The following is a 24,120-nucleotide window of genomic DNA, read 5'->3' on the forward strand; positions in this document are numbered from 1 at the left end:
CAGCAGTAAACAAGAGAGACCCTGTCTTAAACAGGCTGAAGACGGGCTGACACCTCCACATGTGCACCATAGCACATGATGAACATGGACACACACACGTACACATTTAAAAATTCACATTTTTGGTTTTAGTTGTCACATAGTAATTGTACAAGATAAAAATTCCTGAACTGGGCATAATGGTGCACATCTGTAACCATAGTATTTAGAAGGCTGAGGAAAAGGATTATGAATTTGAGACCTGCCTGGGCGCTACATAGTGAGTTAAAAGGCAGACTAGAATTCCAAAACAAAGACATTGTCTCCTGGGGAGGTAGAGATTATTTGGATTATTGCTATGAAATCTTGAAAGTCTGGTTTAGTGACATACACCTTTAATCCCTATTTCGATTATTGCTATGAAATCTTGAAAGTCTGGTTTAGTGACATACACCTTTAATCCCAGCACTCAGAAGACAGAGGCAGGCAGATGTCTGAGTTCAAGGCAAGCCTGGACTACAGAGCAACTTCCAGGACAGCCATGGCTGCACTAAAAGACCCTATCTTGAAAAGGAAGTGCGGGGCAGGTGGTAGTGGTAGGGGATCTTTAAAAAAACATTACCCAAGAAGCTGTGACTAGAGTAGGACTAAGTTCAAGTTTAATTCTTTGTTAAGGGCTGTGTGACCTGAGCATGTTACCTGATGTTGGGAGCATCTGTCTGCTCATTCCTAAGAATCAGGATAAGGGCACAGGTATGCTGGTGCATTGCTTTAGCCTCAGATAGAGGCAGAGAGATCTCCATGAATTCCAAGACAGCTTGATGTACAAAGAAGGTTCTAGGACAGCCAGGACTACATAATCTGAAATAAATATTGAGTCTCTGTCTCAAATAAATATACTTTAAAAATAGGGGTATATGGTAATCAAAACTGACAATGTATATAATATACCTGGCAATTAATAAATGTACAGTTCTCTTCTGTGGGAAAGTCTTACTTCTCTGAACTTGAATTTCCAACTAAGTGAGTGTTATTCTAAAGTGCTAACCATGTAGAGGACATGGTGTGTGCTGTACTATTATTTACCAGATAGGAATGCACTGATTGAATTGTTGCTGCAGATGATACAGCTAGTAGTGGGTGATAAGCTAACTTCTACTAAATGTACTACTCTAGAGCCAGTACATTTAACCACTATGTTGTCTTACATCTGTCTATATTGTTCATTTTGAAAAGGATAATATCTATATTAGCCAGTTCACACCACAGTGGACATTTTTTAATTAAGTAGTTCCATGTTGGTAATAGGAGTGAAAAATTGCAAGAGGAAAGCCATGAATATTAATTCCTTTTCTTTCTGTTGTACCACAATACTTGACAGAGGCAACTTAAGCACAGAGGGTGTATTTTGGCTTTCAGTTTGATGTATGTATGTGATCATGTTGGGGAAGGCATAGTGGCAGCCGCAGGAGGCCGCTGGTAGCTTTTTGTCTGTTTTTAGAAAGCAAGGAGCCATCGATACTGGTGCTCAGCTCACTTTACCCTTTCTGTTCAGCCCAGGATCTGAGGTCATGAAATGGTGCCTCCCACATTCTCACAGCAGCTAACTTTGTCTAGAAATCAGTATCAAGGCATGCCCAGAAGCTTGTGTCAATGGTCTTTCTAAGTTCCATCAAGTTGATGATCACAATTAATCCATCACATGGGTTTTGGGTTTTGCTGCTGGTTTTGCGCCGCAGGCCCCTCCCCCCCACTCCCCCGCCTCCCTCCCTCGTCTGAGAAGAAATGTTTTCATTGTAAAAGTGGCCATGAAGCTGTCCTCTGCAGCCAGTGATGTAAAGGGTGGGTGCAGAGCCCTGACTGGAAACAGCATGATGACTAGTGGCTTTCTTTAGATTCTCCGAGAGGTCATGCTCCAAGAGGATGGAGAACCGGACTTTAGCCACGCTCCCTCGGTCCATAAGCATACACTAGCGAATCGTGGCTTCAATTACACCCTGTACCTTGTGCTCCTTTCACTGTTTATGTTGGAATGACATGTGTCGTGTTTAATTCCTCTCCAGGCCTTCCTCGGGAACCGCTTTTGATGATGCTTTCTGGCTAGATTTGAATTACCTTGAGGTTGCCAAGGTGGCTCAGTCCTGTGCTGCTCACTTCACAGCTCTGCTCTATGCGGAGATCTACTCAGATAAGAAAAGCATGGATGAGCAGGAGAAGAGGCGAGTGGGGTCTGACACTTGGGTTTTGTTTTATTTTTTGTTTCTTTTTTCTTCTCCCCGCCGCCCCCCCCCCCCCCCACCAGACAGGGTTTCTCCATATAACAACTCTAGCTGTCCTACAACTCACTCTGTAGACCAGGTTAACTTCAGACTCAGAGATCTACCTACCTCAGCCTCTCTAGTGCTGGGATTAAAAATGTGTGCTACCACTACCCAGTGACATTTTGGTATTTAAATTGTTGTTGATATTGTTTCAGTAAAAATGTATAGTAAAGATTTATTTTGCACCATTTCTTCATTTAAAAGACATCTTAGGCAGAGATTTTCTATATCAAAGCAAAATTATTTTTTAAAGAAGTAATTCTCTGAAAAATCGGGAATTATAGTTTAAATAATATATTCTATTTTATATTAAAAAGACTAGACATATAAGAAGCTGATAAAGAGGAATAACATTTTGGTTGTTTGTATATTCCCTATAACTAAGGCAGCATTTGAAACATAAGCCATCCATACATGTTTTCATGATTGAGTGATTTCCTAGTTTTGGTAACATTAGGTTTACCTCTAATTCACATTTCAGGATTCATTTTTAGTCTTTGACTGGAATGTGATCAATTTGTGTGTGACTAAATACGTTTTATTTACGTGTTGCCTGCTTGTATTTCTAGCTACTTCAATTTGATTTTCTCTGAATGAGTTAGAACTTTTATAAGAAGCTAAAAATGGATTATAGATTGTGATGAAAATTAACCAAGAAAATAGGGTATTAAATTGCATTACACATTTTATTACATGAACCTCTGTAAAAAGTCTCTGCCTTGGGCTGGAGAGCTGGCTCAGCCGTTAAAGGCTAGGCTCACAACCATAAAATATAAAAGTCCCTACCTGTCTGAAATAGCCTAATGTTTGTGTTTATATAGCCTTGATTTCTACCAGTAATTCAGCCTTACTAAGAAATTGAAATCACAAATGTTAGTTATGCCACTACATACATTATTTTTGCTACTAATAATTGTAGATGACATTAAGCTAGAAATGTAATATATTTGTTTAGACTAGAAAGGTGAGACCAGAATTCCCATGTTCTGTGAGTAGTTAACATAGATTTAGCCCGTTTTCTTCACTTTTGGTGTGATCTCTGCCTTTTGGTTGAAAACAAGTACAAATGTACATTATGTGGTGGACGCTACAGAACAAGTAACCAACCCAATGTGTTCATGATCACTATAAATCTAAGAAGACAAGTGTATAGCACTGATTGCAGTTTGAGTGAGTTTTAGTATTGTGGGTCTATAGAATGGTATTTTTTATTAATCAGGAGTAAACTTTATGTCCTCTGTGAGAATAAATAGAAGCATCTTAGGTTTGAAAGTTAGCCATTATGTGAATGCAGCAAACTTGTGCAGACCTGCTTGCCTTCAAGCGGATTTCTCTGCATTTGCTCTGCTGGTCTCTTTGGGGTTCTTCCCCCAGCTCCCAGAGGTCTGATAAGGAAAGGAGGGCAGTCAGATGAGGTGCTCAGAGACAGAAGTGCAGGCGTCCACAGTGGCTGTTAGAGGAGCCGGCCTGGAGACCTAAGGTAGTAAGCACACCGCATTTGTAAATAGAATGTAGGTAAGCAGCTTACCCGCGCTGTCAAGGAAACAAACCTCTAGTATCTTCTATTCACATTCTTTACTGGAATTCTTCATAGTAGGTACTTGAGTGAGATACAGTACTGTTTTGTTAGCATGTTCCTGAGACAATGCAGTCTCAGTGTTAGTGTCCATCATCTGTGTAAAACAAAGTCAGCTCAAGGCTTATTATTAACAAGACTTAGATTTTTACAGCCTCAGTTGTCTTAATACTCCAAGGTCCTAAAGTGGTGCCTGACAGAAGTACACGTAACTGTGATACACATGTGTTGCCTTGATGAATTGGAGCTAGATGACTATTTGACATGCATGTTATATCGATACCTGGAGGTCACAAAGCAGAGTATGTCAGCAGCATTCTGTCACTCAGTGCCCCTCTGTACCAGCCTCCTGAGACCCTCCCAGGGGTAAAGGTGACCTTCAGTGTATTTTTATCATTCCTCCAGTCTAAGTGAGTTTTTGTTATATTAGTCTGAATCTGAAAATACAGTGTAGTATTCCCTATTTTTGAGGTTTTTTTCTTTTTTTTCAGATAGAAAAATCCATAGTTTTAATAATTCCTTAACATAAGCAAGCGTAATGATATTCATCCAAATAATATGAGTTGAAAGATGAACATGTGTAAGTACTAAATATACTAGACATGAGTAGTAGACACAAATTTCTATGCCCACTTACATACAAGACACATCACAATAAGTTACAAGTCAGTGCTATCAACCGATGTGCCAAAACCAAATTCAGGAAATGAATTCTTTAGTTAGAGGCCCATAAATTAAGTTTCCCTTGCTTTAAAAGATGAATACCAATCAGGCGGTGGTGGCACACGCCTTTAATCCCAGCACTTGGGAGGCAGAGGCAGGTGGATTTCTGAGTTCAGGCTAGCCTGGTCTACAGAGTGAGTTCCAAGACAGCCGGAGCTACACAAAGAAACCCTGTCTCAAAAAACAAACAAAAAAACCCAAAAACCAACAACAACAAAAGATCAATACTATTAGATATATTTGGCATCATTCAGTTTGTTCAGTGATATATGTGTATTTTTGAGTTTTATAAGACATTTTATATGCCACCTTTCCCACCCTGTGCTGCCTGAGGCTGTCATTCTTTATTGCCATGGTACACTAGAGAAGACACCACAGCTTGTTACCTGTTCTGTCAGTGATATATATCTTATTGGTAGAACTACTGATGTGCAGATTTTCAACTTAGTAAGATAGTGCTGAGTTGTATTAGTGTGTGTACTTTATCAAACTGTAGTTGGTAAGAAAATCAGTTTGTTTACTTTCTAAAGTGTAGTTGATTTAAAAAGCGGCGGCGGGGGGCGGGGGGGGGGGGAATCGGGAGGATATGCTACATTGGGAGAAGGAAAAGAAAATAGAACTTTTTCTATTTTGATGGAAAATATATAAAACATGGAATATTAGCGGGATTATCATTTATAGTAGTATTTAATTTATATATTGGATTATTATAGGCACAGTGGCACTGATGATACTAAAATTGAGTCACTTACCAAACTATTATACCCAAATATATAAATGCTTAAAGGTAAGATCTTAGAATGGATAAATCTGAGTTCTAGTCCCATTATTCCACTTGCTTTCATAAAATTTCTTTCTTTTTTTTTTTTCCAATTTATTGGGGGTTAAATTGTTTCTTATGGTTTTACTGTATAGCTCTATATAGATCTGCAGTTAGCAAGTTAAACTTTAAGACCACTAATAGAATGTTTGCGAGACTTGTTTTAAACAGGCCTGTCTCTATATAAATAAGCCTGTTTTTCCATATATCTTTGGTATTTATACAATATTCTTATTATGAATAATTTCTACACGTGGAGTTAATATTCACAAAATTTTCTTTCCCATGCCAGGTCTAAATGATACTCTGTGTTAAAGTATAAATGCCTCACTGTTTTTTTGTAACCGTAATTGGGTTCTTTATGTTGAAGTATAGAATGAAAATATTTATAACCTCTTAGATAGTATATTCTCATTAAAAGAGATGTTTTTATGATAACCAGAAGTCCAACATTTGAAGAAGGAAGTCAAGGGACAACTATTTCTAGTTTGAGTGAAAAAAGTAAAGAAGAAACTGGAATAAGCTTACAGGTAAATATTAGAAACTCTGTGATAATATGTATGTGATATGTTGGATTATTTTCTCATAGGTGTATAGTTGATTTTAAGACTGAAACTTCTTACTGGACCTAGCATGATATTTATAAATTTATGCTTTGAGTAGAGAAGTGATTTCCAATCTCGACTCTGCCACTTGTTCTGTAACACTGTATAAATAAGTAGCCCTTTCTGACATTGAATCCCCTTCTGTGAAAGGCTGAGGTAAAACTACCTGTTTTATCGCTGTGGTAAGACATGGCCGAGGCAACTTAATTTTTTTTTATTTGCAATTACTATTTTTACTTATTTATTTATTCGATATATTTACATTTCAAATGATTTCCCCTTTTCTGGCTCCCCACTCCCCGAAAGTCCCATAAGCCCTCTTCCCTTCCCCTATCCCCCCATCCACCCCTTCCCACTTCCCTGTTCTGGTATTCCCCTATACTGCTGCACTGAGTCTTTCCAGAACCAGGGGCCACTCCTCAGTTCTTCTTGGACATCATTTAATATGTGGATTATGTCTTGGGTATTCCAAGTTTCTAGGCTAATATCCACTTATCTGTGAGTGCATACCATGATTGATCTTTTGAGACTGGGATGCCTCACTTAGTATGATGTTCTCCAGCTCCATCCATTTGTCCAAGAATTTCATGAATTCATTGTTTCTAATGGCTAAATAGTACTCCATTGTGTAAATATAACACATTTTTTGTATCCATTCTTCCGTTGAGGGACACCTGGGTTCTTTCCAGCTTCTGGCTATTACACATAGGGCTGCTGTGAACATAGTGGAGCATGTGTCCTTATTGCATGCTGGGGAATCCTCTGGGTATATGCCCAGGAGTGGTATAGCAGGGTCTTCTGGAAGTGTCATGGCCAGATTTCTGAGGAACCACTAGACTGATTTCCAAAGTGGTTGTACCATCTTGCAATCCCACCAGCAGTGGAGGAGTGTTCCTCTTTCTCCACATCCTCACTAGCACCTGTTGCCTCCTGAATTTATAACCTTAGCCATTCTAACTGGTGTGAGGTGAAATCTCAGGGTTGTTTTGATTTGCATTTCCCTAAGGATTAATGATGTTGAACATTTAAGGTGCTTCTTAGCCATCCGACGTTCTTCGTGTGAAAATTCTTTGTTTAGCTCCATACCCCACTTTTTAATAGGGTTATTTGGTTCTCTGGAATCTACCTTCTTGAGTTCTTTGTATATATTAGATATTAGCCCTCTGTCGAATTTAGGGTTGGTGAAGATCCTTTCCCAATCTGTTGGTTGATGTTTTGTCCTTTTGACAGTGTCCTTTGCCTTACAGAAACTTTGTAATTTTATGAGGTCCCATTTGTCAATTCTTGATCTTAGCGCATAAGCTATTGGTGTTCTGTTTAGGAACTTTTCCCCTGTGCCCATGCCCTCAAGGGTCTTCCCCATTTTCTTTTCTTTTAGTTTCAGTATGTCAAGTTTTATGTGGAGGTCCTTGATCCACTTGGAGTTGAGCTTAGTACAAGGATATAAGAATGGATCAATTCGCATTCTTCTGCATGCTGTCCTCCAATTGAACCAGCACCATTTGTTGAAAAGGCTATCTTTTTTCCACTGGATGTTTTCAGCTCCTTTGTTGAAGATCAAGTGACCTTAGGTGTGTGAGTTCATTTCTGGGTTTTTAATCCTATTCCATTGAACCACTTGCCTGACATTGTACCAACACCATGCAGTTTTTATCACTATTGCTCTGTAGTAATGTTTGAGGTCTAGGATACTGATTCCCCCAGAAGTTCTTTTACTGTTGAGAATAGTTTTAGCTATCCTGGGTTTTTTGTTATTCCAGATGAATTTGAGAATTGCTCTTTCTAACTCTATGAAGAACTGAGTTGGGATATTGATGGGGATTGCGTTGAATCTGTAGATTGCTTTTGGCAAGATGGCCATTTTAACTATATTAATCCTGCCAATCCACGAGCATGGAAGATTTTTCCATTTTCTGAGATCTTCGATTTCCTTCTTTAGAGATCTGAATTTCTTGTCATATAGGTCTTTCACTTGTTTGGTTAGAGTCACCCCAAGATACTTTATGCTGTTTGTGGCTATTGTGAAGGGTGTCATTTCCCTAATTTCTTTCTCAGTTTGCTTAACCTTTGAGTATAGAAAAGCTACTGATTTGCTTGAGTTGATTTTGTAACCAGCCACTTTGCTGAAGTTGTTTATCAGCTGTAGGAGTTCTCTGGTAGAGTTTTTGGGGTCACTTAGGTAGACTATCATATCATCTGCAAATAGTGAGTTTGACTTCTTCCTTTCCAATTTGTATCCCTTTGACCTCTTTATGTTGTCTAATTGCTTTAGCTAGGACTTCAAGAACTATATTGAAAAGATATGGAGAGAGGGGGCAACCTTGTCTAGTCCCTGATTTTAGTGGGATTGCTTCAAGTTTCTCTCCGTTTAGTTTGATGTTGGCTACCAGTTTGCTGTATATTCCTTTTACTGTGTTTAGATATGGGCCTTGAATTCCTGTTCTTTCCAAGACTTTTAACATGAAAGGATGCTGAGTTTTGTCAAATGCTTTTTCAGCATCTAATGAAATGATCGTGTGGTTTTTTTCTTTGAGTTTGTTTATGTAGTGGATAGCGTTTATGGATTTCCATATATTGAACCATCCCTGCACCCCTGGGGATGAAGCCTACTTGATCATTGTGGATGATCGTTTTGATGTGTTCTTGAATTCAGTGGGCAAGAATTTTATTGAGTATTTTTGCATCAATATTCATAAGGGATATTGGCCTGAAATTCTCTTTCTTTGTTGGATCTTTGTGTGGTTTGGTATCAGCGTAATTGTGGCTTTGTAGAACAAGTTGGGTAGTGTTCCTTCTGTTTCTATTTGGTAGAATAGTTTGAAGAGTATTGGTGTTAAGTCTTCTTTGAAGGTCTGATTCTGCACTAAAACCATCTGGTCCAGTGCTTTTTTTTGGTTGGAAGGCTTTCTATGACCCCTTCTATTTCTTTAGGGGTTATGGGTCTGTTTAGATGATCTATTTGATCCTGATTTAATTTTGGTATTTGGTATCTGTCTAAGAAATTGTCCATTTCCTCCAGATTCTCCAGTTGTGTTGAGTACAGGCTTTTGTAGTAGGATCTGATAATATCTCCTTTTTCATTTCTAATTTTGTTAATTTGGATACTGTCTCTGTGCCCTTTGGTTAGTCTGGCTAAGGGTTTATCTAGCTTGTTGATTTTTTTCAAAGAACCAGCTCCTGGTTTTGTTGATTCTTTGTATGGTTCTCTTAGTTTCTACTTGATAGATTTCAGCCCTGGTTTTTCCTGTCTTCTTCTCCTGGGTGAATTAGCTTCATTTTGTTCCAGGGCTTTCAGTTGTGCTGTTAAGCTTCTAGTATATGCTCTCTCCAATTTCTTTTTGGAGGCACTCAAAGCTATGAGTTTTCCTCTTAGCACTGCTTTCATTGTGTCCCATAAATTTGGGTACCTTCATTTTCATTAAATTCTTAAAAGTCTTTGATTTCTTTCTTTATTTCTTCCTTGACCAAGGTATCGATGAGTATTGTTCAGTTTCCATGTGTATGTGGACTTTCTGTTTTTGTTGTTATTAAAGACCACTTTTACTCCATAGTAATCTGATAGGAGGCATGATATTATTTCAATCTTCTTATATTTGTTGAGGTCTGTCTTATGACCAACTATATGATCGATTTTGGAGAAGGTACCATGAGGTGCTGAGAAAAAGGTATATTCTTTTGCTTTGGGATAAAAAGTTCTCTATATATCTGTTAAATCCAATTGTTCCAAAGCTTCAATTAGTTTTACTGTCTCCCTGTTTAGTTTCTGTTTTCCTGATCGGTTTATTGAGGAGAGTGGGGTGTTGAAGTCACCCACAATTATTGTGTTAGGTGCGATGTGTGCTTTGAGCTTTAGTAAAGTTTCTTTTATGAATGAGGGTGCCCTTGCATTTGGAGCATAGATGTTCAGGATTGAGAGTTCTTAGTGGATTTTTCCTTTGACCAGCAAGAAGTGTCCTTCCATGTCTCTTTTGATGACATTAGGTTGAAAGTCAATTTTATCTGATATTAGAATGGCAACTCCGGCTTGTTTCCTGAGACCATTTGCTTGTAGAATTGTCTTCCAGCCTTTTACTCTAAGGTAGTTTTTGTCTTTGACACTGAGGTGTGTTTCCTGTATGCAGCAAAAAAATGGTACTGTTTACGCATCCTGTCTGTTAGTCTATGTCTTTTTATTAGGGAATTGAGTCCATTGATGTTAAGAGATATTAAGGAGTAGTGATTATTGCTTCCTATCATTTTTTGATGTTAATTTTATACTTGTGTGGTTATCTTCTTTTGGGTTTGATGAGAGAAGGTTATTTATTATCCTGCTTTTTCCAGGGTATAGTTTCCCTCCTTGTATTGGTGTTTTCTCCCTATTATCCTTTGTAGGGCTGGGTTTGTGGAAAGATATTGTATAAATTTGGTTTTGTCATGGTATATCTTGGTTTCTCTATCTATAGTTATTTAGAGTTTCGCTGGGTATGGTAGTCTTGGCTGGCATTTGTGTTCTCTTAGAGTCTTCATGAGCTCTTCCCAGAATCTTCTAGCTTTCATGGTCTCTGGTGAGAAGTCTGGTGTAATTCTGATAGGTCTTCCTTTATATGTTACTTGCCCTTTTTCTCTTACTGCCTTTAGTATTCTTTCTTTGTTTAGTACATTTGGGGTTTTGATTATTATGTGATGGGAGGTATTTCTGTTCTGGTCCAGTCTATTTGGAGTTCTATTGGCTTCTTGTATATTCATGGGCATCTCTCTCTTTAGGTTTGGGAAGTTTTCTTCCATAATTTGTTGAAGATATTTGCTGGTCCTTTAAGTTGTAAATCTTCATTCTCATCAATGCCTATAGTTCTTAGGTTTGGCTTTCTCATTGTGTCTTGAATTTCCTGGATGTTCTGGGTTACAAACTTTTTGCATTTTGCATTTTCTTTGACTGTTGAGTCCATGGTTTCTATGGTATCTTCGGCATCTGAGATTCTTTCTTCAATCTCTTGTATTCTGTTGTTGATATTTGCATCTATGGCCCCTGATTTCTTCCCAAGGTTTTCTATCTCCAAAGTTGTCTCCCTTGTGATTTCTTAGTTGTTTTCTACTTCTATTTTTAGATTCTAGATGGTTTTGCTCAGTACCTTCACTTGCTTGTTTGTGTTTTCCTGGAATTCTTTAAGAGATTTTTGTGTTTCCTCTTTCATGACTTCTGCCTGTTGATCAAAGTTCTCCTGTATTTCTTTAAGTGATTTTTGCATTTCCTCCTTATTGGCTACTATCTTTTGACCCATATTCTCCTGAATTTCTTTAAGTGATTTTTGTGTTTCCCTTGTAAGAGCTTTTAGCTTTTGATCATTTTTCTCCTGAATTTCTTTAAGAGATTTATTTATGTCTTTCATGTTAGAAAAGACTTCTAACAGCATCATGACCAGTGATTTTAAATCCAACTTTTGTTTTCCCGGTGTGTTGTGGTATCCAGGACTTGTTGTTGCTCGAGAATTGGGTTCAGATGCTGCCATCATGCCTTGGTTTCTGGTAGTAATGTTACTTTGCCTTTAGCCATCTAGTTCTCACTGGTGTTAGATGGTCTTATTGTCACTGACTGGTTCTTCAACCTCCTGTGGACCTTTAAGGCTATTTCTGGATAACTGGGTTTCCTGACCCAGATTGCTGATGCCTCCTCTTTTGTGCCATTGGAACCCTGCTGAGTCTTGCCCCAAGCAATGTTATACTTGGGTTGTCTCAGTGAACCAGGTGCTCCTGGACTGCTCTGTCATGGAGCGAAGATAGTGGTGGAGAGTCACTCCCTCTGCTGATCCCCAAGACACAGGCCCCACGACAGGCTAACTGGTAGACAAACTACCTATGTGCTCAGGTCCTGGGCGCAGGCAGACCCCTGGCAGTTTGCGCCCCCAGTGATCTTAAACTCAGGATATCTCAGTATCTGGTGTTGCTTTTCTGCCCCGGCAGGCAGGGAAGATGGCAGCGGGAGTCCCCAAGGCAACTTATAACAGAAAGCATTTGATTTGGGGCTTATGGTTTAAGAGAGTTTCTGTCCATGAGGGCATAATTAGGAATCTCACCATATCCCACATCTCATAATTGTCTTAGCCTCCCCATCTCTGCACTTGTCATAACCATCTCTCTCATTAAAATAAAAAACACCTTCCCTTGAGCTCAGGTTGTTTGTTCTTTTTTTAGAAACTTTATTATGCTGTGCCCCTTCTTAATTGTATCATAAACATGTGAGACTCGTACTGTTGAAATCGTTTCTGTTCTCGGATCTGGAAGGAGCTTCCCTCTGTGTTATCCTGAGGTGTCAGTGTCTTCTTTCCTTTCACTTCCAGACTGTACCATGATGTCTGTATTGCTCTCTCCATCCATTTCTTTCCTCCATTCCATTAAAATGGCCCTGGCCTTTTCCATGACCTTTTTTTGTTTTGTTTTGTTGTTGTTTTTTTTTTTTTTTTGGTTTTTTTTTTGGTTTTTCAAGACAGGGTTTCTCTGTATAGCCCTGGCTGTCCTAGAACTCACTCTGTAGACCAGGCTGGCCTTGAACTTAGAAATCCATTTGTCTCTGCCTCCCGGGTGCTGAGATTTAAGGGGTGTGCTATCACTGCCCGACTTCCATGAATTAAAAAATTGCTGAGTGTACTAGTAACCTTTTATTTCTTTTGCCTTAACTTTTAACTTCATAGCCAGTCATGCCTTGTGTGTGCTTGGCCACAGGCTGACATCAGATGTCTTTAATCACTATCCTATTCTTTGAGACAAGGTATCTTATTGAGTGAGCTCTAGAGATCTACCTGTCTGCCTCTCCAGAGCTACGATCACACATTCTTGGAGCTGCTTTGAGCTTTCAGTGTGTGTTCTGGGGATCTGGACTTAGGCCTTTGTGCTTTTGTGACAAGCACTTTAGTGACTGTCTCTTGAGCTCCTCGGCCCTGTCTTGTGCTTACAGTGTGACCCTCTGTATTAATGTTTCTATTTTTCTCTTGGAACTATATAGTTCCTTTTTGTACTGATTTTTCCTGAGTACTTTCTTCAGTCAAGGGCTGTTGGATCCCTAGTGTTTCAACTCTTAAGGTTTTATGTCATGTCTATGAATAGAAATATTTCAATAAGAATTACATATATATTTATACCAATTTGATGGATTTGTATTTAGGAACTATTTCCACAGCAAAAATATCAAGGCAATTATATTGCTTGCTCAGTTTTCTATGAAGTGTAGCTTCTGGTTTTTTGTTTGTTCATTTTTTGTTTTATTTCATTGAAGTAAACGCTAGGCTTTCCTGTGTAAATTTCACAAAAAAGTATTTTAAGTAATTAAATTGCTGCATTATATGCAACACACTTTAAAAACTAATAGTTATTTTAAAGAAAATTTATAACCTTCATTTGTTCTGGTTTCAGTAGTTAGGCTTTGCAGAATTTTATTTTTCCATTTGTATTTTCATTTGTGGACACGATTGTTTTGTTTTGTGATTATTTCTGAATGTGATTTTTAAAAAAAACCTAGTATGTTGTTATACATATCTGTTTCATGAAATTTTTTAGATTTATTATTTTATGCATATGAGTATTTTGTTTGCATGTATGTAAGTGCACCACATGCATACCTAGTACCTGCCAAGGTCAGAACAGTACATAGGATCACGCAGTCCTGGAGTTAAAGATGGTTAGGCCACCATGTGGGTGCTGGGAATCAAACCTGGGTCCTCTGGAAGATGAGCGCTGTCAACTACTGAGCCTCTCTTCAGTCTGTAAGCCTTAGTTCTAAAGTAGACCAATCAGCCTGGCGGTAGTGTGCACACCTTTAATCCCAGCACTTGGGAGGCAGAGGCAGGCGGATTTCTGAGTTTGAGGCCAACCTGGTCTACAGAGTGAGTTCCAGGACAGCCAGGGCTGCACAGAGAACCCTGTCTCAAAAAAAAAAAAAATAAATAAACGAAAACAAAAACAAAAAAACAAAACAAAACTAAAGTAGACCAATCATTTTGTTGTATGGGACGAGACCACTGTGCTATTGATTAGAATACTTTTATGTTTTCAAACATCATTATATTTTACTTTTACAGCACATTTTTGAGTTGTAAGTTGTATGTTGGTAATGAAAACTTTAAAGGTTACAAAATTCATGAACTGATTTTTATTTTCAAGTCTCTGTCTTTGGTATTTCTGTCTTTAGGATCTTCTTTTAGAGATCTACAGAAGTATAGGAGAGCCAGATAGCCTGTATGGCTGTGGTGGAGGGAAAATGTTACAACCCCTTACTAGGTAAACTGCACTTTAGATAGTAATTCTACTTTTAGAGGGAGCTATGTGCATGCAGAAACAAAAGATGTTTTCACGATCTTTCCTTACAGAATACGGACATATGAACATGAAGCAACGTGGGAGAAAGCCTTAGTAACATACGACCTCGAGACCACCATCTCCTCCTCCACCCGCCAGTCGGGAATCATCCAGGTACGCTTCTGTCTGTGTCTGCTTCCATAAAGCCGCCCTCAGTGCCACTGTTAACATTAGTTCAGTTTGTCAAAGTTTACACAGGCAGTAAAGTTGAGACAGCTGGAGTTAGGCAGTCAGACATTAGGCTAATGCCTCAGTACACACAGGAAGCTACACAGGTCAGTATAGTTTGTTGATAGTACCTTTATTACCCAACAGCAGAAGGCACTTCTTGAGTGTGCACAGTATGCCAGGAGACACTCCTGCTTCACGTGGCACCTATAGCTTGCGTTAGAGTTGGTCCCAGAAACTCTTACATCTATTACTAGTTAAATAGGCTTAGGTATTATCCCATCAAACATTAACATTCTCTGAGGAAAATATATATGTGATAAGCAATATTTTAGAATTTTAGTGATACTATTAATTAAAGGTTTTGAAATTAATTTTCTTTTTTGGCTGTTTTCCTTCCTCTTGTCCGGTGGTTCTCAACCTATGGGCCATGCCCCCTTTGTGGGCTGATTGACCCTTTCCCAGAAGTTACATACCAGATACTTAAATTATGACTCATAACAGTAGCCAAATTACAGTTGTGAAGTAACAATGAAAATAATTTTTATGGTTAGGGGTCACTGCAATATGAGGAACTGAATTAAAACATCGCAGCTTAGGAAAGGCTGAGAACCACTGGTCTGCTTTGTGCTGACATAGCTGGTTATGTATTTATTTTGTAATGACTTCCTTCTAGGCCTTGCAGAATTTGGGGCTCTCCCATATTCTGTCTGTCTACTTGAAAGGATTAGATCACGAAAGAAGAGAGCACTATGCGGAGCTGCAGGAGCTTCGTTTCCAGGCGGCATGGAGGACCATGCAGTGGGACCTCTGCAGTCCTGCCAGGTAAGAGAGCCAGTCTTTCAAATGTTAGCCTTCCCCCACTTGTTTTTATCTGACTCTGGAACCGTACATTTGATTGTTTTATCTTATCTATGAATATCAAAGGGTTGGCTTTTCTTTTTTAATGTATTTTGCAGACACTATGAGCTGACTTAATATTTAAGATACCATGGGCAGTTACCACATTGAAGCTTGACTTTCATTCTTTTTTTTTTTCCACTAGAGAAATTCTATCCCCTGCTTCAAGCATTTTGAAGATAGAAATTTTAAATATGTCTTTTCCCATGAGAATACTGTTTTGTGGATTGAGGAATCTAAAGATAACTTTAGGCCTTCTTCCCTCCACCTCTTGCTACATTGTAGTCATAAGCACTTTTATTGGCTGGGTGATAAGTTACCTTTGTTAATATTTTGTTGTTATTGTTGCTGTTAGAAGATAGTGCTAGGCCAGGAGTAGTAGAGCACACCTTTAGTCCAGAACTCAAGGAGCCAGAGGCAGGTGGGTCTCTGGGTTTGATGCTAACCTGGTCTACATAGTGAGTACTAGGCTAGCCAGGGCTACACAGGAGACAGTGCCTTAAAAACAAATAGGTAACCAGGCGTTTTAAGAAGTATTGCTGAACCAAGTTACCCTAGAAGATAAAAGTTGTAACCTGTGTGTCAAATCACTTTATTTTTTAAAATGATAATGAAAACACCTAGACTGCTAAAGGATTTAATAATTACATAAAAGTCTTTTAATGATAGAACACTAAAAAATTAAATCATTTTGATTACCTTAATGGAAATATGTTCTCATAAATTGGAGTGTTTATCAAATTTTATATTGTAGAAGTGGTATAAAAGCAGATTTACTCATAGGTAGATGAATTTTCTGTGTTTGTTTCAAGACAGTTTCTCTGTATAACCCTGGCTGTCCCAGAATTTGCTCTGTAGACCAGAGGTAGCGATCCCTGCTTCTGCCTCCTGAGTGCTAGCACTAAAGGCACGTGCCACCACTGCTCTGCTGTTCTTATATTTTAAATACCTATTTTAAATATAAGATTGAGAACCAAACAGAATTTCTAAAGTTTTTTTTCTTTAAAGAAATTAAATGGCCTATAAAATGCTCCTGTTTTCTTACTGCTGTGTTTTATTTTATTTCTTTTCTCTTATTTATGTTTTGAGGCAGGATTTTACCATGTAACTATTGGGCTCACTAAGGTCCACCTGCCTTTGCCTACCAATTAAAGGCACATGCCACTGTACCAGCTGTGTATTTTTTTTAATATCTGAAAATTTTTATGAGAAATATTAATTTTACTTCTCAATTTTGTCCTTTGAGTTAGTTAGTTATACATGTATATCTCAGGATTTTCTGTCTTTAAATTTCTTTTTTAATCATGTCACAGCCAAGAAGTAGAAGGAATCAGTTACCATGAATCATTGTATAATGCTCTGCAGTGTCTAAGAAACCGAGAATTCTCCACATTTTACGAAAGCCTCCGATATGCCAGGTATTATAAAAATACAGCTTGTTTTTATATTTAATGCTGTGACTGCTGTCCTCAAAATGTGAGTAGTTTTAATGTAAGCATCTGCATCGATGAGGGGTGAAGGCTTGGTGGCTGCATTCAGACATTTCTTTGTCATTCTTAGCTCTCAAGAAAGATTTTCTTGAGGACCTATGCCACATCTTCTCTCTGAGCCCTCAGGAAAGCATGACAGTGTTCTCTTGTTGCACAAGTATCCGAAAAGAGTTTTAACTTTTGTCTTTTCTAGTTTCATGGCCTTCATTCTTACTATTATAGCTCTACTTTACAAAATAATGATCAATAGTGTTTATAGGTGTCTTTGAGGCATACATGAAATGATACATGATGGAGCAATTATCTGTACCAAGTTAAACATGAACTTTTTAAAGATTTATTTATTTTTATATGCAGCGATGTTTTTGCCTACACATAGGTCTGTGTCGGATCCCTTGGAACTGGAGTTACAGACAGTTGTGAACTCACATGTAGGTGCTAGGAATTGAACCTGGGTCCTCTAGAAGAACATCCAGTACACTTAACCACTGAGCCATCTCTTCAACCCCCAAACATGATAATTTTAAACACTCACCACTGACACCATAAATCTGACACATTGTTTGGTTTCTGACCCCAAAATGAGACTGAGATGCATAGTTTATATACCAAAGCAGACCTGACTTCCATGTTCTCCCAGCATCCCTTAGTCCCTGCCTGGCATACCCTGTCCCCAACCCTGAACTTTTCAGCCCAGGGGTTAGGCAGCTCCATAGGCTCTACCCTATATAACCTAGATATTTTGTTCTCTTTTTCTTTTTCTCCTCTTATCTTTTCCTTCTCCTCTTCTCTCCCTGCGTGCATGTCCCTTTCGCGCTCTCTCTCCCTCCCCCACCTACCTCTTCCCAATGGCGACTTTCCTGGCCTTGGTCCTTGGGGCCTGTAAACTCACCCACCCAAGAGAAGCTTCCCAATAATCCAGCCTTTAATATAATCTAGTCTGGCTTTAATTGGCCCATTCACCAGGGTAGAGAAATAACCTATCACATATGAAAGAAATAATATTTCTACCTTTAACATGATTGTATTCTAGACACTTTGTCAGGCTCTTTCTATGCATATTCTTTAATTCCAGAGGTGGTAAACATTATCTGTGGCAAAATTCAGTAGCAGGTTCAAGGACAGTCAGACATGGCAGAACTGGCCTTAAAACTCAGAACCGTAGAATCCCAAGGCTGGTCCCACTGCTGTTTCACCAGAGTCTGTCTGTGTGTGCTGTCTTTTCGGGTTAGCAACAAGCATATGCCAAGTAGTGCTCAGCCACCGAATTGGACCTCTGGCTCCCTGAAGGCGTGTTAATTTCAGATGTCTGCTCTCTTACCCCCAGGGTGAAAGAAGTTGAAGAGCTGAGTAAGGGTAGCCTGGAGTCGGTATATTCGCTGTATCCCACACTTAGTAGATTGCAGGCAATTGGAGAACTGGAAAACAGTGGAGAACTTTTCTCAAGGTATGTGGCTCGTGGGTTTTGATAATCCTGAAGTGTGTTGTTTGTGTCACCAATGGAAATATATGATAGGCATGATTTAGTATTTGCTTTGTTAAGAAAGGTTTATTTGGGCTCGTGGTTTCCAACGGTTTTAGCCCGTGATTAGCTGCTTCTGTGTTGACCCGAATGAGAGGTTGTGTTGATGGCACACAGGAGGAGGGAAGTGGGAGAGCCATTGTAAAATAAGCTGGATACATTTATTAAAGTGTGTGTAAATAAGCAAATTTTAGACATTTATCAACTGAGAAATGTAATGCCAATAGGTATAACCTGAGAATTGAAGTCAAAAGCTATTCAGAACCTTAATTTTAAGAGTATATAGAGATTCCTTTGTCTAAAATATTTCAGATCTGTTGTTCTGGGGTTGTTTGGGACGGAAGTAGAAGTTTGGTTTTGGTGACCATGCATAAGCACCTGAAATGATTTCTCATCTTTACTGCTTCGTTTTCTTAGTCTTGCTGGATCTTTTTCTCCCCATCTCAACCCAAGTCTTGAAAGATGGGCTCGTATAACTAATTTTATGCGTGTGAAAGTCAAAGTATTCATATAAATGAGTTGTAGATGCTGTGTTTTTTATTTAATAATGTTAGCAGATGAAATGTTTTCAAATGCCAGTTGTTTATTCAATGAGCTGATTTTTTTGACAGCTATGCAGTGTCATTTGTAAGTAATTAATGAAGCTAATTGATTTCCTTATAGACTGGTCCGCCTTCATTGCAAGGAGGACTAGCAGAGTAGTCGTGTCTTCATGATAGGTCTGAATACAACATTCTCGTTTCTGAACAAAATCTGTTAAAAGGCTGCCTTTTAAGAAAATGTTTTAAAGAACCCATTATCTGTAACTACATATTATTTTGCACTGTCCTAAATATTTTTTATCTGCTCAACTAAGTTATGTGACTTGACTTTCAGGTCAGTCACAGACAGAGAGCGCTCTGAAGTATACTTGAAGTGGCAGAAGCACTCCCAGCTTCTGAAGGACAGTGACTTCAGCTTTCAGGAGCCTCTCATGGCTCTTCGCACAGTCATTCTGGAGATCCTGGCACAAAAGGAAATGGAGAACTCTCAAGGAGCATGCTGTAAGGACATTCTCACCAAGCACCTTGTTGAATTCTCTGTTCTGGCCCGAACCTTTAAGAACACACAGGTAAAAAGATTGTAAAATTGTTATCTCGCTTCTTGGGCTTTTTTATTACTCAGATACCAGATGTATAATGATGTGAAGAAGGAAAACACTTGAAATCATTGTGTATAAAATTATTGAAGGACTTGCAATCCTAGTCATTTGAGAGGTTGAGGCAAGTTCAGAGCCTACCTGTGTAAGAGAATGAGTTCATGGTCAGCTGAAAAACCTAGCAGGACTGCCCTCAATGTATAAAAGAGTTGGGAGTATGGATGTGTGGAAGCATGCCTGTTTGCATAGCTAATGCAACAAGGCTCAAACCTCAGTATTGATTGAAAAAAAACAAAACAAAGCTTCCATACAGAATTAGACAAAAACTTGAGTTTAAACATTAGCAAGGCAATAACTGTCATTTCTCAGCCCTGGTTTCCTGGTTATAAAATAAGAAGAGACCCAAACTTCTATAATGTAATGAAAACAATTTAGTGATCTCTCTTTGTATGTCTCTCTCTCTCTCTCTCTCTCTCTCTCTCTCACACACACACACACACACACACACACACACACACACACACACACACACGCGCGCGCGCGCGCGCCGTGTGTCAGGCTTTGTGGTCTGCAGGTTGGTAAGTAAGCAGGAAGCTAATTAAAATAGTCTCTGAAAAATAGTGAGGTTCTCAGTGAATGTCTTTCTGGTAAATGTATTTATTACCATATGCATTTTCATCGTAGCTCCCTGAAAGAGCAATATTTAAAATTAAGCAGTACAATTCAGCTGTTTGTGGAATCTCTGAGTGGCATTTGGAAGAAGCACAAGTATTCTGGGCAAAAAAGGAGCAGAGTCTTGCCCTGAGTATTCTCAAGCAAATGATCAAAAAGTTGGACTCCAGCTTTAAAGGGGTATGTGCTTTGTGTATGGCTGCACTGGTGCTTTAATGTTATCAAAAAGCATTTCTGCTTCAGAATATGTCTGTAATAGTTACATTAAGGTTTTGAAATTCCTGACCCATGAACAAAATAATATGAAAAGAGACTTTTAAAATTAATGCCAGAAATGAGATTTGAAAACTTTTTCTTTCTTTTCTTTTTTTAAAGATTTATTTATTATATGTAAGCACACTGTAGCTGTCTTCAGACACTCCAAAAGAGGGAGTCATATCTCATTACAGATAGTTGTGAGCCACCATGTGGTTGCTGGGATTTGAACTCAGGACCTTCGGAAGAGCAGTCAGTGCTTTTAACCTCTGAGCTCTCTCCAGCCCCAAGAACTTTTTCATACTTTAAACAAATCTATCAATCTGTCCTGTAGTATATTCAGTCAATTTATCCAGGAACTAAGACTTTTAGCTTTTTATAGAAGTCAAAAGGAATATGTGCCAGGTGGTGGTGGCGCACACCTTTAATCCCAGCACTTGGGAGGCAGAGGCAAGCGGATTTCTGAGTTCGAGGCCAGTCTGGTCTACAGAGTGAGTTCCAGGACAGCCAGGGCTATACAGAGAAACCCTGTCTCAAAAAAAAAAAAAAAGAAAAGAAAAAAAGAAAAGAAAAGAAAAGAAATGTCTGAGAGAAGAAAAGTAGAAAACAAGTTACACCAGTTTGTCATTCTTACTGCTCTGAAAATATCACATTCAGTGGACAGTGCAGGACACTGTGGGTTATGTATTATTAAACATAACAAAGCATTAGGTGTCAGTAAAACTTCTTAAATATTTCCTAAATAGTATAGACCCTAACATGTGGGGTGGTTTTTGTACCTCAGTTTTTGCATTGACAATTAGGTAATGATCATATATCTAATTATAGTATTCCCCTGAAAATTATGAGTTTATATACATAAAGCAATTGGAAAATTTTAGCATTTTAAAGCACTCAGTAAATGTGAATGTTAACAACAACAACAATAATAATAGGTAGACAGTTCAGTGTAGTTATTTCATAAACTTGCATAGAATTATTTAATTATATGGTAAAAACATGAGGAAAAGCATTTTTAATTGGTTTTTCTACCTTATGTAAGACACTTTTGTAATCTTGAAAAGGAATTGTATTTTAAGATTTTTGTTTCTCGACACAGAACGATGCAGGTCTCAAAGTCATATACGCAGAGTGTCTGCGGGTTTGTGGCAACTGGTTGGCAGAGACTTGCTTAGAAAACCCTGCAGTCATCATGCAGACCTATCTAGAGAAGGTAGGTTATTGGTGCATCTCTGAACATCATTGTTTAGTATAAATATACTTGGTCCTTTTATGAAGACCACATGCATCTCAAAAGCAAATGAAAGTGTGGTTTCAATCCTTCAGCTCCTGCTGGGGCTCTGTAATTATTAGAGCAAAATGAAACAGAGTGCCACAGAGGAAGGAGCAGCTTTGGAGACATGAATGTCGTCCATCCCCTCTTTAGACCCACCCCTAGCGTCCAAGAAGTCATTTCCAATTATTCTGCCCTTATTCTACAAAATATCCTATTACACGTGGAAGCCCTGGAAGCTGTCATTGCTGTTTGTACACACTCCGGCTACTCACTGTAAGGGTTCGGAAGTCACTTCTCTAGTCCCCAATGGCCTTCCTGTTTCTCCCTTGTCCTTTAGTCTCACTAATTTGGGAAATAGGAAGTTTAGTGTAAAAAGCAAGATATGATGTCTTTGATACTAGAAAGTTCTTTATTTTTGCACAGTTCATTGCAACTGTGACCTGATAAGGGTTCCAAACCATCATGTTTCGCATTTACATAGGTATGAGTGGGTTACCTCGGCCTGAGAGCGTTTGGCTATATTTAGTGCTTGTAAACGTGATCTAACTGAATTGTGTGTTGCTGAAGGCAGTGAAGGTTGCCGGGAGTTACGATGGCAACAGCAGAGAGCTCAGAAATGGACAGATGAAGGCCTTTCTCTCGCTGGCGCGGTTCTCTGATACTCAGTACCAGAGAATTGAGAACTACATGAAATCATCAGAATTTGAAAACAAGCAAACTCTCTTAAAAAGAGCCAAAGAAGAAGTGGGTCTTCTAAAGGAACATAAAATTCAGACTAACAGGTAACTTTATAAGTGGCAGTTTTATGTTCGGCTAAAGGGCTATTTACCTGAAAACTGCCTTGACCTTGTCATTTGAATTACAGTTTTGAAGCTTTTTTATTGGCTTTCTCAGTCCTCTACTGGCTAATCACAACTTCAGTTAATACACTGACTGACATGTTCTTCTATGAATAACTAATGTCTTGGTTTGGTTTAGCTCTTGGCAGAGTACATGGATATTAGCTTGGTTTTGCTAGATGCTGACATTAAATATAGAAGACTTGCCTACTTTGATATTGTCAAGTTACTTCTAAGTCTGCATTGGGTTTTTGTATGTTTGGAGTAAACAGAAGATTGATTTAGAGTCCACTCTGTCCTTGGGTATGTGGAAGACCTATTAATTGATGATGTGACAAGTCATTTAGTTCCTTTTATTGTATTTAGAATTTTTTTGGAGTAATTGTATTTCATTTATGTTGTATATCATGTATGATTTTATAGTTATGTAAAGTTTTGTGACTTTTATGTTTGAATTTGTCAAGATACACAGTAAAGGTTCAGAGAGAACTGGAGCTAGATGAATGTGCTCTGCATGCACTGAAAGAGGATCGCAAACGTTTCCTGTGTAAAGCAGTCGAGAACTATATCAGCTGCTTACTGAGTGGAGAAGAACATGATCTGTGGGTGTTCCGGCTTTGCTCCCTCTGGCTTGAGAATTCTGGAGTTTCTGAAGTCAATGGCATGATGAAGGCAAGTCTGACTCAATCCCGCATTCGAGCATACATTTTAAACCTGAGGTGTAAGCCCTGCAGGGTCTGATTTTGTACATCCCTGTGTACCCCATGTAAGGGGTTTGGTGCTCCACAGATATGTTCTTTATAAACTCTAAGCGATACAAGTTTGTGTGGAGGCAAGAGAATTTCTTTGAGTGTTTTACCTTTGCAGATAACACAAAGGAGTCCGTAGAAGGGAGTGCTAGACTGGAGAGTAGGAAGCACAAAGATAGTGTAATGCTAAGCAAAAATTTTCCATTGTTTTATTTGTGCTTTTGAGGGATTTTTTTCCAATAGAATCCTTTTACAAATAAAAAAATAAAACTTTCATAATATATACAGGAATACAGGAAAACTTTCATAATATATACAGGAATAATACACACACACACACACACACACAGTTTAAAGGTTAAAGAAAATGTTTCTCCAGAATGAAAAGAATGGTAAGACTCAAACTAATCTATTCTTCTGTGTGTGTTAAACTTCATTATTTCTGGCATGTAGAGAAAGAACTTGTATTTGTTCCCCCCCACCCCCACCCCCAGCTCCCTGGAAGTTGGAACCACAGTAGACTCAGATTCACATCTGCCCTCCTCAGAGTCTCTGGAAGGGATGTGCATAGCAGCTCTGGATACAGTGTGATTTAGGGCTAAGTATTTTTGTTATCACTGAATTACTAGGTGAATTTTTTATTATCACCTAGGCATCAGATTTTAGATAGGCCAAGAGATAAAGAAAATTGCCTAATTAGTAAATTTTTGACAGCCACTAAGGTGTTCTAGTAGAGGACCATTATTTTAGGTACCATAGATA

General features: G+C 38.6%; 1 protein-coding gene across 2 annotated transcripts in view; it reads left to right on the forward strand.

The window, feature by feature from the left end:
• Atm (ATM serine/threonine kinase) overlaps positions 1-24,120 on the forward strand; it is a 105,664-nt gene that overhangs the window by 65,107 nt on the left and 16,437 nt on the right. Inside the window, exons 39-50 of one of the 2 annotated variants that reach the window (XM_052188335.1) lie at positions 2,043-2,198; positions 5,862-5,949; positions 14,183-14,271; positions 14,361-14,463; positions 15,194-15,342; positions 16,731-16,835; positions 18,235-18,354; positions 19,306-19,540; positions 20,252-20,419; positions 21,594-21,707; positions 22,338-22,552; positions 23,074-23,281. In XM_052188335.1, the coding sequence (XP_052044295.1) occupies positions 2,043-2,198; positions 5,862-5,949; positions 14,183-14,271; positions 14,361-14,463; positions 15,194-15,342; positions 16,731-16,835; positions 18,235-18,354; positions 19,306-19,540; positions 20,252-20,419; positions 21,594-21,707; positions 22,338-22,552; positions 23,074-23,281 (1,750 nt within the window). Of the gene's footprint in view, positions 1-2,042; positions 2,199-5,861; positions 5,950-14,182; positions 14,272-14,360; positions 14,464-15,193; positions 15,343-16,730; positions 16,836-18,234; positions 18,355-19,305; positions 19,541-20,251; positions 20,420-21,593; positions 21,708-22,337; positions 22,553-23,073; positions 23,282-24,120 lie in introns of those variants that run through there. The other variant, XM_052188333.1, reaches the window with a different exon arrangement.

This window comes from Apodemus sylvaticus, chromosome 7 (assembly GCF_947179515.1).
Source record: "Apodemus sylvaticus chromosome 7, mApoSyl1.1, whole genome shotgun sequence".
NCBI classification, from domain to species: Eukaryota; Metazoa; Chordata; class Mammalia; order Rodentia; family Muridae; genus Apodemus; species Apodemus sylvaticus.